The sequence below is a fragment of the Callorhinus ursinus genome, unplaced genomic scaffold (genome assembly GCF_003265705.2).
Source record: "Callorhinus ursinus isolate GAN/ISIS: 27379988/994484 unplaced genomic scaffold, GSC_fseal_2.0 scaffold8, whole genome shotgun sequence".
In the NCBI taxonomy this organism is placed as follows: Eukaryota; Metazoa; Chordata; class Mammalia; order Carnivora; family Otariidae; genus Callorhinus; species Callorhinus ursinus.
Window position 1 is genome coordinate 47,603,179 of NW_027397070.1, and position 17,266 is coordinate 47,620,444.

Genomic DNA, 17,266 nt, shown 5'->3' on the forward strand with positions numbered 1-17,266 from the left:
TTTTTTTTAGTCTGTGTAAATTTCTTAAAACTTGGGAACTTCTGAACTCCCTGTCATGCAGAGTACTTGAGAATGCAAACTTAATCAGATCCTGGACAGGAGAGGTCTCAAGAATAGCCTTATTTCCCTTATGTGAGTGTAATCAATGATCTAATGAATCTAGACAATTGGGCCCTTTTAATGCTTCCATACCTTGAAATAGTGATGATTTTTAAAGTGATTGTAGGACATCGAAGTTTGGGGGAGAGACCGTTTTACTGATTTTTACTTTTAGAAACTGCTTCATTTAAAAGCCCGTCTCATTCTTTTGATTAGCTTCCAGCGACTCACATTCCTTTGAAAATTCAGAGTACTGCTATTCTTGTGTGGATTTTTTTCTTTTTTCCAGTGAGGATTACAGTGGTTTAGTTTCACTGAACTATGAAGTATATGGAAAACATGTTTTTTAGAATCTGTCAGAATATCTGTCTTAGGGAGGAGTTAGAACTCCCAAGAAGGGAGTTATCCCGTGTCTCCTGGAGAGGGAACAGAAAATCATTCATCATAATTTTATATATGTTTATAACATCATTTGTTTCTTCCGCCTGTTCTTCTAATCCATAGCTGATTTAGGTAAAAATGAGTCAGGGTGAAGTTCTGGGACTGTGGGGAGAGCTAAAGAAACTAAATTCGTAGCTTGAAGAGTTTATAACTAAGAAAATAGCAAATAAGATATTAAATGTCTCTTCTTCTTGCCTACCTTATGGCTGTGCTAGGCTTGACCATTATAATTATCACCACGTCGTTGATGGAAGCCTGCTTTGTGTTCTCTGTGTTTCTGCCCTTGGGTTAATAGATAGAGGTGGTTTCTCTGATGAACTCCTTATGTTTGGGATTCATTTTTCTGAAGTATACATAGCCAATGATATAAGTAACAATTTGATTAATTGCCTGTTTGAGGGTAGAATTGAAATCTAATTTACTTAACATTCATCCCTAAGAGACACCTATGGAACAGGCCATTAAAGGGGGCTTTATACTGTATTGCACTGTAGTGTATTGAATTATATTGATTATGTGCATGGACTGTGCCTTTCATAATGATTCCCTAAAAATATTTTTGGGAAACATCATGCAACCTTTCTTGCACTACACGCAGAGGAAATTCTCCATCCCTTTCTGCACTTAGGTAGCCAGCTTATTAAAGGTATTGATTTCAAGAAGGCAAACTCTTGATTGAGGATATGTTTGGAAATGGACATTTCTAACCGTTCATGCAGAGTAAGGCTTGATCTTCATCTCTGTTTAGTGTTGCACTCATAAACTGAGAAAGTGTCATGTACTGAACCCATCTCAATAAGAGACTGGAACCGTAACATGGGCATCGGAGAGGAATTCACCCAGAGCCATTGGCAGGATTTCCAGGGACTGAGGTACAAAGAAATAGGTGTGATCCAGTCCATTTGATAGAAAGTAGGATAAACAGAGTGTACACACTGATGAGTAAAACCAGCAGTTTTAAAGAAGATATCATTCTAAGTCAGACAGGATCAGTAAACTTTTTTTGTAAATGGCCAGATAGTAAATACTTAAGGCTTCAGAGGCCATAGAGTCTCTGTGGCCACTACTCAGCTTTGCCATGGTAGAATGGAAACAGCCGTAAACAATATGGAAATGAATGAGTGTGGCTGTCTTCCAGTGGAACTTTATTTATTAAAAATGGGTGGCAGGCTGGATTTGTCTTATAAGCCCTAGTTTGCAGACCCCTAATTATGAGCAACAGAACCATTTGGAGGGCCTGTTAAAACACCGATTGCTAACCCCACCCCATTTCTGATTCAGTAAGTTTGGGAATGGGGCTCAATTATTTCCATTTCTAACCACTTCCCCAGGTGATGCCAGTGCTGCCCTTTGGGGGACCACACTTTGAGAACCATCGAGCTAAAGGGAAAGAGATTAGGAACGTCTCCTCTTCAGTTATTTGTTTTCTGTCCTTTGGCAGGGAGACTGAACATGTTAAAACTTAGTGTTGCCCTTATAAAATTTCAGGCAATCATTGTTTTATAGGAACTTTTTTCCATCGTGTTCACTCCATCTACCACAGTCTCCTTATAAATAAGTTTTCCAAACCTGAAAACCTTTGTGTGCATTTTTCTTATCAGGGTACATTCTGCTCCGCAATCATGCTCCCAGGATTCAAGTTTTATGGTGGACAGGAGATAAGTAACGGGACAGATTCCTCCTTCTTTGTTTTTAATAATAATAGCCAACACTCAGCACTGTGGCCCAAGCACTGTTCCAGGTGCTTTACATATATTCATTTATTTACCATGAGTTTCAGGGTGGTTGGAGACATGACAGAATCCTGGTCAGCTCGGGGTGGTAAAATGAATCTGTTATGTGTTGATCTATGCCAACGTGTGTCTTCTCTCTGGTTTACACTCATTGCTTCCCACTTCCTTCTCATTCTGGCTTCCTGCCCCTGAAGGAGAAGGATAAAAAACTTTCCTTTCAGCTGAGTCGGGGGACTTTCTTGGGCAGCAGTGACTGCTGGTGACATCAGCATGAGTAGCCCTCCGTGCTAGGGGGCTGTGAGGAGGGCCGCACCGGCTGTGAGGCCCAACTGACCTGATTCTAATTGCCGACATTGAGCTGATGTTATTCTTGGCCCGGGACAGAGCGATTACTCAGTAGTTTCTGTTAAAGTGATCCTTTGTTAAACTTCTGCTCCCAGCCCCCCTCTCCTTCCCTCCCACTCTCTTCTCTGCCTCATCCAGACTGAAAAAAGCCCAAAAAGCAGAAAAATTCAGGACATGTTGATGGCCAAGGCAGAATTGCTGAAGTTTCTTTTAACAACAGAGGGGAGAGAGGGGGGATTTTAAATACATCTTAATTTTTCACTGGTTCCGTCCTCTATCCAGAGCCCTTCAATTGTTAGTAGACTTAATTTTGGACATAGTGAGGTAACTCAAGGTAAGAGAAAACTGTGCACCCTGAACCCCTTTCATCCTTCACTCCATCTGTCCTTTACTTCCACCTGCCCACCATGCCCTCTTCTGTCGGACTGAGCTAGATCAGTAAGGGGCAACAGAAAGTAACGGTCCTGTAACAAGTGTGGGGGCTGGGCAGCTCTGGGTTCACACCAAAGGGTCTTTCAGTATGCTAGTACATGTTGAGTGCCATATGTAATGAGCTTTTTGCTGATGGTATGTGTGTCCATGCACACAGCCTCACAGGTATGGGAAGGATTTCCATATAAGCCCAGCCAAGTCTTGTTATACTGCTCCTAAAAGTCCATTGCATGTGTCTAGAAAAATTCTGCCCCCCTACAGGAATGAATACTGTTTCTCCAAGGCTTCAGCTGCTGTGTGTTTGTTTTGTGGGGGAGGGGAAAGAAAGAGAAATTCAGCAGGCACCCGGACTTTTCCAGGCAGCCAGCAATAACATGCTAGCTCCTCAGCATGGCACAAAGAGAGCAAGCAAACAGGCTGGCTGTGCGGGGGGAGGCTTTCTACATCCTTCTAACAGAGTGTCCAGGAGGAAGATTGGACCGGGGATATTCAAGAGGAAGAACTTACTCGTGTGTGCTTAAGTTCCTGGAGCATGTTGGCCTGTCATAACCTACTGCTGATTTGTTTTGTTTCGTTGGGCGTTTTGTTCCACTTTGGTTTTCTTTCTGACTTTTATCAGGAACTCCTACAACACTTAGTTTCTAGATGATGATGATGATGATTGATTGATTGATTTTCCTAGAACCATTTGATTTAGTGGATTTTGCCAAGCCGAACTCTTTTCTTCTTACCTAATAAAAATATGTAGAAAATATGTGAAATGATACATGTAAAACTACATTTAGCTGTTTGGGAAATAGGCCCTCTGGACGGGCTTTGGAGTCAGATAATCTTCCATTTAAATCTTGCTTCTGTCCAGCCCATGCCTGGGACAGGCTATTCAAACTTCTCTGCAACTCAGTTTGCTTATGTCTGCTAAGGAGATGATAATATATATCTGTGCGTATCATGAGGATCGCATTTCTCAGGATGTTACCACGTGTCAGGCACTGAGCCAGGACTTTTATTTGTATTATCACATTGAATCCTCCCACTTGTCCTCTTATTAGCCCCACTTTACAGACAAAAAACCAGATAATCACTTCAGGTGACTTTCTCAGGGTCACATAAGTAATAAAAGGAAGAGTGGTTTTTTAACCCAGGAATGCAACAGGCATAGCATCCAGCCTCCACACTATCATGCTGTATGCAACCATCCTGATGCTATATTAAGGCATTCATGTATATTTTATACACACACACACACACACACACACACACACATTAATCTATGTGTATTATTACATAAGTTTTTAAGTTGCAGTTCATGCATCCACAAGTGTACTTACTGACACCTATAAAACTATATTTGAAAAGTCCTCTTCAGGTATCCTAACTAGTCTGCTATCATTCATCCTATACACTGTCATAAGAGAGAAGGTCTACTGAACATATATAAACTCAGGTCTAGACATTCTCCCACGTATCTCAAATTCTTAAATAAATGTCTTAAGAAAGTGTTCCTTTAGAACTCTTGGAAACACCCATAGTTTACCCTCCTTTGGGTTTTTATTTTTTAGTAATAGGATTAGGGACTACCGAGTTGTGCAATATCCTGAAACGTGTTCTAGAAGTTTGAAGATTCAGAACACTTGTGTGAGTTGTTATTAATAACATAGGAGTTATCTTTTCAGTTATCACATTGTCCTTTCAACCCTGTTATTGTTGCTGGTCATGGTATTTTAATTTTATTTCTGTGATGGTGTTTCTGAGAAGACTACTGGGAAACATGACCGGTGTCTACAAATGTGACTATCATAGGTGATAATTTTTCATGATTACTATTATGCTTGCTTTTTCAATTCCATATAAATCTGATTTTTAATGCATTGTTATAATAGAGATATCAGTTTGTTAGGCTGATTCATCACTACTAGTAATAGAAGTCCCCTGATTACCTCCAGCCTGCTTTCTAAGCTGCTGCTGGAAAGTGCCCCTCTGGAATCTTGGAGGGAGGAAGGTGAGGGGCAGGGAAATGGACACAGAGTGAGTGCCTCCTGTGTGCTGGATGTAACACTATCTCCATCCCACTGATGAGGGAACTCAAAGAGGTTAAGAAACTTCCACGAGGTTGCATAGCTCGCTAATTACAGAGATAATATTCAGACCCAGTCAGAGAGCTCCCAAAGCCCTTTTCCACTCTGCCACTCTCCCTCTGGAGAGAAGTGACTCTATAATTTGCTTTTTGTGTTACACATTTATCATCAGTCAGATAAGGCATTCCAGATTTATTGATGCTGCTGCTACTATAGACTCATACACACAAATATAAAAGAAAGGGTCAACGTAATGAATCAAAGTATAGAACTCTGCTTGGCTGTGGGTATATTAAAAGGCAACTGTTCACCTACCAGCTGCTTGGGATCAACCTTGTTTGTTGTACAGCCTTAACATGTGGTTTTGCTCCTGCTGCCTGGCGACCAGTTTCGTTCTCTGCCCTCACTCGGTGACCCGTGGTTTGTTTTTCTTTGTCTGTGGGCATATGAGGGACTCACAACTGTAACTCTGTGAGATAATGAAAGACCTCATCCTTAAATACAAAGAACCGTGTCCATCTGAAGTGGACACAGCCCCAGGAAGAAGCTTAACAAATGGATGACAGCAAGTTCTATGCAAGATGCACAGTAGGTCAACCATGTGAGATTCTGAGCCAAATAAGACAAACCATATATCTGAAGGCAGAGACAATTTAGATATTTATAAATTCTGAATTTAAAGTTGTGAGGGAACTTAGAGGTTGCCTTGTCTGATTATTTCATTTTACTCATCAGGAGATGTAAGACACAGACACATTATCAGAAGAACAAGGACCCTGATAGAGAAATAATTCCCTACAACTACTAGCTAATAAAAGATAAGAGACAATTGAAAACAATGCTATGAATTATATTTTTTTAAACAATTGAACTCTCAATCCGGGGTCATTGCTGATCTTTTGAGGTTATCTTTATTTATATATGTACATATATACTTTAACTTTTAAAATAAGTAATAAAAATCTGCTTATAGACAAATTTTTTTCAAGCTTTCGTTCTTGGACTAAAGCTAGTGAAATCTGGGTCTTTTAAATGCATCTGATGAAAATTGGACACATTGCTAGGTTTGCTTTAGATTTGCTTTGGAAGGGAAATATGATTTCAGTGGATTTGCATTTGAAGGGAATCAGCATAACATAAATAAGGCTGTGTTGTGTAATGGGGCTTTGAAATCAGACTCTTTGTGGGCATGGATCCTAGCTTGCTACTTAGTAGATGTGCCATCATGGCAAATTATGGAACCTTTTTGTGCCTTGGTTGCTTGCTCTGTATATAGAGATAGATGATAATGGGACCCACCTCAGTGGTTGGGTGGATTAAATGAGATAATAGCATGTAAAGTGTTTAGCGGAATGTTGACCCAGGGTGAAAGTTCAATAAAAATTCATAGCTCTTGGGGCACCTGGGTGGCTCAGTCATTGTCTGCCTTCGGCTCAGGTCATGATCCCAGAGTCCTGGGATCAAGCCCTGCATCAAGCCCTACATCGGGCTCCCTGCTCAGCGGGGGGATTCTGCTTCTCCCTCTGCCCCTCCCTCTGCTCATGTTCTCTCTCTCTCTGTCAAATAAATAAAATCTTTTTTGAAAAATTCATGACTCTTACCATGATGTATTACTTTTTTTTCATCGTGGTAAAAACACATAGCACAAATTTACCCTCTTAATAATTAAGTGTATGATACAGTATTGTTGACTATGAACATTGTTGTGTAACAGATCAATAAAATGTTTTCATCTTGCATGACTGAAAGTCTATATTCACTGAACAACTCCCTGTTTTCCCCTCCACCTGGCCCCTGGCAATGACCATTCTATTTTGTGTTTCTATGAGTCTGATTACTTTAGATACCTCATATAAGTGGAATCATACAGTATTTGTCTTTTTCATGACTGGCTTGTTTCACTTAGCATAATGTCCTGAAGGTTCATCCATGTTGTAGCATATTACAGGATTTCTTTCTTTTTTTTAAGGCTGAATGATATTCCATCGTATGTGTATACATTTTCTTTATCCATTCATCTATTGATAGGCATTTAGATTGCATCCACATCTTAGCTGTTGTGAATAATGCTTCAATGAATATGGTTGTGCAGATATCCCTTCTATTATGTATTACTTTTTTTTTTTTTTGAGAGTGCATGAGCAGGGGGTGGAGAGACAAAGGGAAAGGAGAGAGAGAAAATCTTAAGTAGACTCCACACTTAGTGCAGAGCCCGATGGAGGGCTTGATTTCACGACCCTGAGATCATGACCTGAGCTGAAACCAAGAGTGGGCCGCTTAACTGACTGGGGCACCCAGGCACCCCTATTATGTATTACTTTTAACCTTAAATATACATAGCATTATAATTTCAATTTCGGGGTTTTAGTTACCCACCCCTTCCCTGTGCCAGAAGCAGAAGTTGGTTAAGATGATATTAAAGAAAGTGTTTAGGAGAAGTTCAAGCCTCATAAAGTATTAATTGGCTACTTTTTTTAACTTATATTTACATATTTGAACAATTGAAAATAAATGCAAATGAATTCATTCACAATTGCTAGTGAGATATGAGAAGAAAAAGTAGAAAGGATGATTAATACCATGATGGGCTGCTAGTGAGGGAAGGTCATCTACATGACATCTTAGGGCTACTTAATTTCACCAGGTCTTCTGGTCATTGACTGCAACTCTGGCCTTAGCCAGCTGCCTCATGGTTGGACTTCTTTGGTCATAACACACACCTGGCCCAAAATCAGTTCAGTTGTCTTGATGCTGTTGAAAAACCAACTCAGAGACTACTGCTGGAATCTTTGGTTTTATTGGATGACAGAGTCTGAGGCTCAGGAGCATACCTAAGTATCTATTAATGACCAGCATTGTTTCTCAAATATACAAGTAGAGTTGACTTAGAAAATGCCTAAAACACAGTGGTTTTTGTTGGTGACTAGATTTTCATTACAGGTAAGCAGCTGTATTCACATCCTGGAGAGTAGATCATTTGAATTAATAAGAGCCTTCAGTCTTAGTTGCTAAAGAAGACAGAGCCTCTTAATTGATTTTAGAAATAAAAGGATATGCCAGAGAACTTCTGGTATCTTTGACCACTCAAAGCCCTATCCCAGGTATTCACGTCGTCAGTCTCTCTCTGTATGAACAGTAGCATCTTCTGGGTTTCTGCCCCATCCCTATCAGGGTTATAGCACTGCTCCCCGCCTTGTCCACAGTACCAGAAGTTGTACTCTGTTTCTGTTGCTCAGCCTCCAGTCTTGTCCCAGCTGACAAACATTGTGAATGGAAGACAGCCAAGAACTCCATACAATGTGAGACAAAGGCCTTTTGGAAGCTTGCTTTTGCTAAAATAGAAACAGCTACCCTCACCCTCACCTTGGCCCCAAGCTTTTTACAGCATCATACGATTGCACAAAAGGCACAATGTGTTCTTTGCATTGAACAGCTCTTGGCTGGTTGTAGTAAGGTGAGTGATTAGCATCTGACATGCTCAGGAAGATATACCATCCCAGTACTTGAGCTGCCAGAGAGCAACATTCTAGAAGCAGTTTTGTGTACTATGTAATGGGAACTTTATCCAAGTTAGGATAAAATCTCAGTGGGGAGAATAATGCATAAAAATGTTTTCTTTTCTGGAACCAAAGTAAAAGGGGTACAAAAAGACTTAACCCATTGAAGTAGAGTTTAACATTTCCCTACTTTATCTCCCTTAATTAAAAAAAAATGAATTTAAAGTTATTTCACAACAAAGAGTTTTCCAGCTCTACTTCATCACCAAGAAGTGTTTTTCTGGAAGGAATTAAAAAAAAAAAGAAAGAAAAAAAACCTCCCAGAATTTAATCTCTGAACAGTATTATCTTTCTAGTTAGAGAGCCCAGATCTTGCTTCCCCATAACCTTCCAAGTTGCAGTCTGTGTTCTGTCTATCAGAAATTCCTCCTTCCCACCCACGAGTACCCTTCTGTTGTGGGAGAAGGAGGGCCTTTCCAGTCTTTGGCCTGGGGCCAAGCCAACCCTCAAACTGTGGTTTTCTCTGAGTCTCCTTACTGAAGCATGGCTGTTTCCCACACCCAATAAAGAAGCAAAAGTCTTGTATATGTTGACCAGGTCTTGAGTGGAGGCCAGTGCTTACACAGCTCTCACATTCCCAGGACATTGACTGATGACGGTGTAGGCCCCTTCCCGGTTGTTAACCCACAAGTGCAGTGCGCTGGTATTGTGCATCCAAACCTCACCTTTCTTAGGATTTATACAGAGAGAACTTTATCTAATTCTTCTGTCCATTTTGAATGAATATCAGGACAAAACAATTCACATAATCTGTCGTTGATGGAACTGTAGGATTGGGGCCAGTATGCTATGAGAGGCCTGGGGAGGCTGATTTCTTCCAACGGTGGAAATAAATTCATTTATATATCTGCTTTTTAACATTGCCTAAGTACTTTCCTGGGTTTCTTCTTATCAAATGTGATTGCTTTAATTTCATTACACTTAGCCTTGGTTTTGGTGAAATACCTGGGAACTTGTCTACATTACTGACTCTTTAGAATTTTGGATGGTACAGAATTGTGTGCATTTCATTATCCATTCAGTATATTAGAGTATGGTTACTGAACAGCAACTGAGAACCTAGAGGCTTTTTTGCTGTATTTGGAAAGAGTATCTGCTTTTTTGCGATGCAGTACATTTATGTTATATTAAGGCTTAAACAAGCGTGACTCTTTGGTAGATTGAGGATTATATCTCAGCTCAGTTAGGATTTCATTTTGCTGCATCTAGCAGACCCCTCTCCCCGCTATGACTTACCAAGTTAGAGGGTTTTTTTCCCCCATATAATCAAAAATCTAGAGTTAGGCTCTCCTGAACTCTGTGGTACTGTCAGGAGCCCATGCTTTTCCTGTCTTTATGCTTTGCAATCCTTAGGAAGTAACTTTTACCTGATGCTCGCTGGATATCCGTATTCTGGGTGGGAGGAAGAACAGTAAGGGGCAAAAGTTGTGTACTAACCCAGTTTGCCCCCCTCTTTAAAGAGCTTTCCTGGAAACTGCACCTGGAAATTTCTGTTTATATCTCAGAACTATGTCACATGGCTATTTCTAAGTACAGGAGAGATTGGGAAATACAGTTTTTTTAGCTGGGCACACATCATTACCCAAACAAAATAAGGGCAGTATTATTAGGAAAAAGGAAACAAGTGTTAGCATTCAGGCAAGTGACAGTCTCCTAAGCAATAAATTCTCCTAATTCCTTTTGTTATTTGAGGTAAAGACTGATCTTATCACCACAGAACATCAATATCTAAAGGCCTGCTATAAAATTTGCATCTAGGAAGATGAATTTATTTTTTATTTTTTATTTTTTAGATTATTTATTTATTTATTTATTTATTTATTTGACACAGAGAGAGAGACAGCTAGAGAGGGAACACAAGCAGGGGCGAGTGGGAGAGGAAGAAGCAGGCTCCTGGCCAAGCAGGGAGCCCGATGCGGGGCTCAATCCCAGGACCCTGGGATCATGACCTGAGCCAAAGGCAGATAGATGCTTAACGACTGAGCCACCCAGGCGCCCCAAGATGAATTTATTTTTGTTTGGGATCTACTGAAGGGCTTACTTAGATTTTGTGGCTGAGTGTAAGTCGAACACAGATAATACATTAGGCCCTATTCAAAGCCCAGAGAATGGTCCTAGTACAAGATTACATCTCTGTGTAAACACAAACTTGCCTGTTTTCTTGTTATAGGAATTTGGTTGTTGCAAAAGCAAACAAACAAAAAAAGTGAGTAGTGGTTATAATACGAGTTTTGTTATTTGCATCCATGGGGTAAATGTTTATTAAGCACCTTTTATGTACAAGGCCGTCTAGGCACTGTGAGTGAAACAAAAAGTAATCAGATGTCAATCCAGCCATCTCCAGTGTGCATGTCCAGGAGGAGAGAAAAGGACATACATCAGTGTCCATAGCACAAGGTAGAATGTACTAAATGTGATAAGACACATACAAATTAATTGTTACAAGCATTCAGAAGAGGAAAAGATTATTCCTGCCAGAGAGAAGTGAGTAAATATGATCTGGGGAACCTAAACACGTGTTTTCATTTTAAGAGCGTGCTTTCACAGCTAGTGAGCATCATCGTAAGTCTAGAAAAATATGTTGATAAACGCATAACCAACTGCCAGTCACGGATCACTACAGATAGGCAGACTTGCATGTCATCCCATTCTTTGGTTCCTCAGTGAACCGAGGTGGCGGTTTGGGGAGGAATGGAGCATTTGTTGAGTGTCTACTATAAGCCTGATATTTGGTCTATTACAAGAATCCTTCATTGAATGCCTGGGCTAGATTTACATATGTGATCTTCATTTAATCCCCAATAATCCATCAAAGTAATTCTGATTGCCTCTGAGGAAGCTAAAGGCCAGAGGAGTTCAATAACTTGAAAAGGTCACCCCGTTTATAAGTGACAGAGCCCACATTTGCACCCAGGCACGTTTGACTGCAAAGCCATGCTATTTTCCACTTACCTGAGTCTCTGCCTTTCACCGATGACCAAATCTGGTTTTGTAGGCATATGGTAAGTGTTGAACAGTGAACTGCTTCTTCAGCCCACCCTAATAGTGAGTGCTGTACCCACCTGGTTGAAACTGGGGTGCCATTTGGATGCTTTGACTTGTATTGAGTTAATTTTGTTACCTGCTTAAATCTTAACAGAATTGGACTTTCTTTTGACCTTTGAATAATTTATTTTTGTAATAAGTAACTACATATGGATGGTACAAAATTCAAAAGGATATAAATGATACATAGTAAACAATTAGTTTCCCTCTCTCCTGGACCCCCAGCTAACCAGTTCTCTTCCATGGAGGTTACTAGTTTTTGTTTTTGTTTTTTTATATCCTTTCAGAATTGTTCTGTGCAGATACCAACCTTATGTGTATGTTTTTCTGTGTGTTTGTGTATCTGTGTGTGTTGGTGTGTGTATATGTGTGTGTGTGTGTGGTTATGCATATTCTTTTTTCATTTTACAAAAATAGGTGCTTCCTATGCTCATACTGTTCTGATCTTGCTGTTTTTATTAATTTTTTTATTTGTATTTAGATGTCCCAGCAGGATTTTTTAGCAAAATAAAAACTCAGTGATCTTGAAAATATGGTTCAGTTGTCACCTTGGCAACATGTATTGAATGGATGTTCTTTACTGACGGCAGTTCCTTTACAGCATGAAAAATTGCACTCCATAAGGAATATTTTCATTTCTAAGAGCCCGTGGCTAACAATGGCTTTTCTTCTCTGCTACTCATTCAGTGAATTTGTCTATGGATGGCTGCTGTAGAGCTCTTCAGCCCTCATTCTGATTTCTAATGTCTTCCCTAGCCTGAAGGAGGCACCTTTTTTCCCTTTCTTCCTTTCTTCCTTTCTTTATTATGAACAAAAATATTAATAGAGGCCTGAATGAGGCATCTTTCAAGCACTCTTCAATCTAGGGTCATGTGTTGGGATGTAGTGGTGAAAACAGAAACCTACGGTAGCCCTTTCCTGCCTCCCTCCCTCCAGTCGAATGTCTCCCAGAGATGTGGGGAGACCATACCCTCGGATATGGAAAAGGTGCCTGAGAGGAGTGGATTTGTTTTCGAGGCTGCCTTGCTGCGCCCTTTGGTTACTTGTCCTCAGAAGGCTTGCTGGAGCAGAATCAGGCTTCCTGGGCCCTCTCCGACCATCTTAGACCTTCCCACGTGTACACACTCCCCGCCACCCAGTGCCAACCTCCTGGCTTTGCCCATGGGTTTGGATCTTCCTTTGTTCCCCTTCTTTGGGTCAGAGACGGAGGTAAGCGAAGAGCTCTTCAGTTTCTCCTTTGGATGGTTTGCAGAGATGAAGAACATCTCAGTCAGACTGGTCCATTTGAAAATGCTCTGACCCTCTTCCTCTGAAATCACTTTGCCCTTTGTCAGGCCTGTGCATCAAACACATTTACTCCACACAAGACTCTTTGATCCCCCTCAGACCTGCCTAGCCCAGGACCTTTGGGCACATTTCCCTGAAATGGGACATTCTGAGGCATGAGTATAGAAGGATTGGTTAACATTTTACTAAAGCTACCCAATTTATCTTTTATGTCTTAAAAAATAAAAGTCATAAAAGACAATACTAATAAAGTCTATGTAGAAGGTGAATGTTTCCTAAGAGTGTCTGATCTTATTCCTTTAGGCCTTGCCATAAGGAAATGGCATTTCTCCCATGTCTCTTTAAATGTGGTGTCTACAGATGGAAATCAATTGCCAGAAGTCCTTTTAATAAAAAATACCTTATGTGTTTTGTCAATTTTATTCTTTTTCTCTTAGTATTATTTCACATTTAAAGCTTTTATAATGCGTGCATATTGAAAGCAGTATTAATAGTATTGAATGATCAGTAACAAAATTTGTGACCCCAAAATAATCCAATTTCTAATGAGGTAAATAAGTTCTAAAGAATTTTTTAAGCGTGTGCTTGAGAAAGCATACATTTACATCCTAACAGACATATGTTGGTGTTTGTGATATTTAGATGGTGCCCCTAAGCCTACAAATCATTTGTAGGCTTACCTTCTGAGCAAATATACCTTTGTGTTGATCTTAGATTCATGTAGCAACTAGTATTCGATAGTAATTTTACTTTGAAAGTGTTTTATTTCATTTTTTCAAAGATTTTATTTTTAAGTAATCTCTATACCCAACATGGGAGACTTGAACCTACAGCCCTGAGATCAGCTCTACCCACTGAACCAGCCAGGTGCCCGTGAAGGTGTTTTAAAATGTAAAGTCTTTTTTTTTTTTTTTTAAGATTTTATTTATTTACTTGAGAGAGAGCTAGCAAGAGAGAGAGCACAAGTGAGAAGGAGAGGGAGAGTCAGGCTCCCCGCAGAGCAGGGAGCCCAGTGTAGAGCTCCATCGCAGGACCCCGGGATCATGACCTGAGCCGAAGGCAGCCGCTTGACCAACTGAGCCACCCAGGCGCCCCCAAAATGTAAAGTCTTATGTCACTCTTTAGGTCAACAAGGCGTTACTATGTCAGAAAAGTTACTAACAGAACTTTTCTGTTCCGGCTTCCTCTCTCCACTGCTCACTGTACCATTACCACACCGGCTTCTTTCCACTCGTCTTCTAGAGGAGTTCACAGTTCTCCGAGTGTGCTGGAGTTGAGTCAGGCTTCAAGCCACTTTTGTTTTGTGCGTTATTTCTCATGCTTGACACCCAGTAGGAGACATTCATTAAATATTTGTTGACTGAAGGAAACAAAGGCCGAGAGAGACCAAATGCTTTTCTGATTGCCACAGGTGGAGAATACACAGTACCCAGATACCCTGATTCCTAGCCCAGTGTACTTCCAATAAGACCATCTCAACTCTATGCTTCCAGAGATTTCCCTTCTCTGAATGTGGCCCTGCACTGGCATTATTAGAGAAATTTGTCCTAAAAAATTATAGCAAATGGGTTGTAAAGGGCATCTCCATTGCCCATCTTTTTTCTTTCTCTTGTAGGCCATCTTTGGCAGCCAGACACTCTCTAACTCTAATTTGTGGACAATAAATAATGGTGCAGCTTGCAGAATTTCAAGTGCCACAGCTAGTGGCCAGAAGCCAACCACTCTGCCACAAAAAGTGGTGCCACCTCCAAGTTCTTCCTCCTCACTGGTCCCCAAGCCCCCAGCCAATCACAAACAAGTCCTCAGAAAGACGACATCCCAGAGGGCCTCCAAGTAAGTTTTCCTTAATCTTCTGTTCAGTTTCTTCTGAGTTGTATCAATTCTGTGCTAAGAGTACTCTTTATTTACGAGGCCTTCAAAATCCTTTGTTACTGAAATGTTGAAGACAGGAACCCCTGCTGGGGACTAAAAGTTAACTATGGTTCTCAGCCTGGGCTGTAAGTCAGAATCACCTGGGGAGCCAGTGAATCCTGCTGAGGTCGGGTTTATAATTTCATATAAAATTCAGTACTTCTCCCCTACCCCAACCCTTGTTTGTTGTTTACTCCTAGGCGTTTGAATGTGAAGACATTGGAATGGGATTTCATGGGGGGCGGGGGCAGTTAACTTCATTGACATTAGTCAGCACGCTCTGTAGGGCAACTTATTTCTAATACCTTTTGTAGTATGCCCATTTTACCTCAAAAAGACATTTACATGCCTGAATCAAATTTTTTCACATTCCTTCCTTCACTCTATTTCCAGCCATATTTTAGCTAACGAACCAGAAACAGACTAATAAAGGGTATTAGTTCTGACAGCCCTTCTCCATTTAAAATTGGGGAACTTTTCAAAGATGCCTGTAAGAAGCAGGCATTCCCTGATGGATAAACACCTAGAGGGGGTTTGTGTATTTCTCTTGCTCTCATTAACGCTCTCCGTTCATTTGTCCTTCGCAAAATCAATTTTAGTTGTAAGAACGAGTCCTAGGACATGGAAAAAGCAGTTCCTCTTTTTTCCCCCTTGGACAGTGAATCAAATTCTGGATTTGGATGGAAACCAATCCCTCGTGGTTGTTTTAATTATACTGCTGCCATTATTCATTTATCCAACAAATATTTACTCAGTGCCTACTAGGTGCCAAGTGCCGTGTAGGAATACATGGCATTGTAATGACTTTGCAGAACTCTCTGGAGCAGGAGGGAAGGGCAGTCGGAAGGGGGCAGGTTGTGGTCGAAGGCCAAGAGCACAGGAAGAAGGAAAGCTGTATGGCTTCTCACCCTGGCAAGAGTAGAGGTGAGTCCTTAAGGGTGCAGCCTCTGGAGCCATACTGCCTGTGTTAACACCCTCACTCCACAGTTTACTAACTGAAGACCTTTGGCAAGTTGCAAGGTCCTGAATCTGTTAGCCTCACTTTCCACAGTTCTGAAGCGGAGATAATAAAGAGTATCTTCTTCATAGGACATTGCTAACTATTAGAGTTAATACACGTAAAGTACACAGAACAAGACCTAGCCCACAGAAGAACTCAGTGAGCCTTGGTTGCCATCATAAGCATTCCAAAACCACGCTCCCTTTCACAGGTTCGAAAAGCCCACAGTTAGGTAGGAAAATCCATGAGTCAGATATGAATGTTGAATTTGCCTGAGATGGCCCACGGTGGCCTGTGTGGCTGGCTTGTATGCCCGGGGCGGGTGGGGGGGGTGGGCTCTGTCGGCAGGCAGCAGCACTGGACATTGAAGATGCCGTCCACTGCCCTGAACTCATGGCTGGCAAGAGAACTCTTCAGCCTTTAGAGATGGAATTGCAGCTCTATGGACAAACTTTCCTGCATTTTTGTGGTTTCTTCTCTCTGACAGGCAGGAGTGTGGGAAAACCGGAAACAGCTCAGCACCAAAAATGCACAGAAGGGGGGAAAAAAGCAAGATTTCTTCAGAATTTAAGAAATATAATCCAAGTATCAAAAGGCATGCTGTAAGGCGTTGTTCCAGGAAATAGTTTCCAATTTGCCTTTAAAATTCTAGCACAAGTCTCTGAAGCTAAATAAGTTAGTACTAATGGAGACCTTAACATTTCTCTCACTTATGTGTAAAATGCACAGTGTTGTGAGGGCCCCACTGTTTTTAATATTCTTCGGTCTTTCAGGAAAAGGAATAACATTGTTCTTATCTGACTCGACTCAATGACAAGTTCCCTCTAAAAAGTATTCAGATAAAGGTTTTTAAAAATCACCTTTTTATTTTATAGTAATTTCAGATTTACAGAAAGGTTGTAAAGACAGTACACATGAAAATAAGAACACCCAGTTCTCCCCGTTGTTAACATCCTGTATCACCATGGTACATTTGAAGAAAGTGCCGTACTGAAAAACTGTCATTGGTACATTATTATGAACTATAAACTCCATACTTTATTTGGATTGGTTAAGTTATTTTTAATCTAGAGAAAACTTTCATGTCCCCTGAAATTAGGATCCTTGAGTATCAGTCGATAATATTCTTATTGTTCTAAAGTAATTCATGTTCCTAGCCAGCCTAGCAAGTTACTTAACATTGATGTGACTTCATTTCCTATTTAAAATAGGGATAATAATAGTACCTGCCTCATGGGGTTATTAAGAGAAATAGATGAATTAACGTCAAGCACAAATACGGTGCCTGGTACATAACATATGCTGAACAGGTGTTCGGCATTATACTATATCATACTTAGG

General features: G+C 40.7%; 1 protein-coding gene across 26 annotated transcripts in view; it reads left to right on the top strand.

Moving 5' to 3' along the window:
* The window catches only part of TTLL5 (tubulin tyrosine ligase like 5), a 276,644-nt gene that overhangs the window by 190,683 nt on the left and 68,695 nt on the right, over positions 1 to 17,266 (top strand). For 20 of the 26 annotated variants that reach the window (XM_073895591.1, XM_073895597.1, XM_073895596.1 and 17 more), the window contains one exon: positions 14,630 to 14,847. The exons of the other annotated variants lie outside the window; for them this stretch is intronic. In XM_073895591.1, the coding sequence (XP_073751692.1) occupies positions 14,630 to 14,847 (218 nt within the window). The remainder of the gene's footprint in view (positions 1 to 14,629; positions 14,848 to 17,266) is intronic. 26 annotated transcript variants of the gene reach the window in all.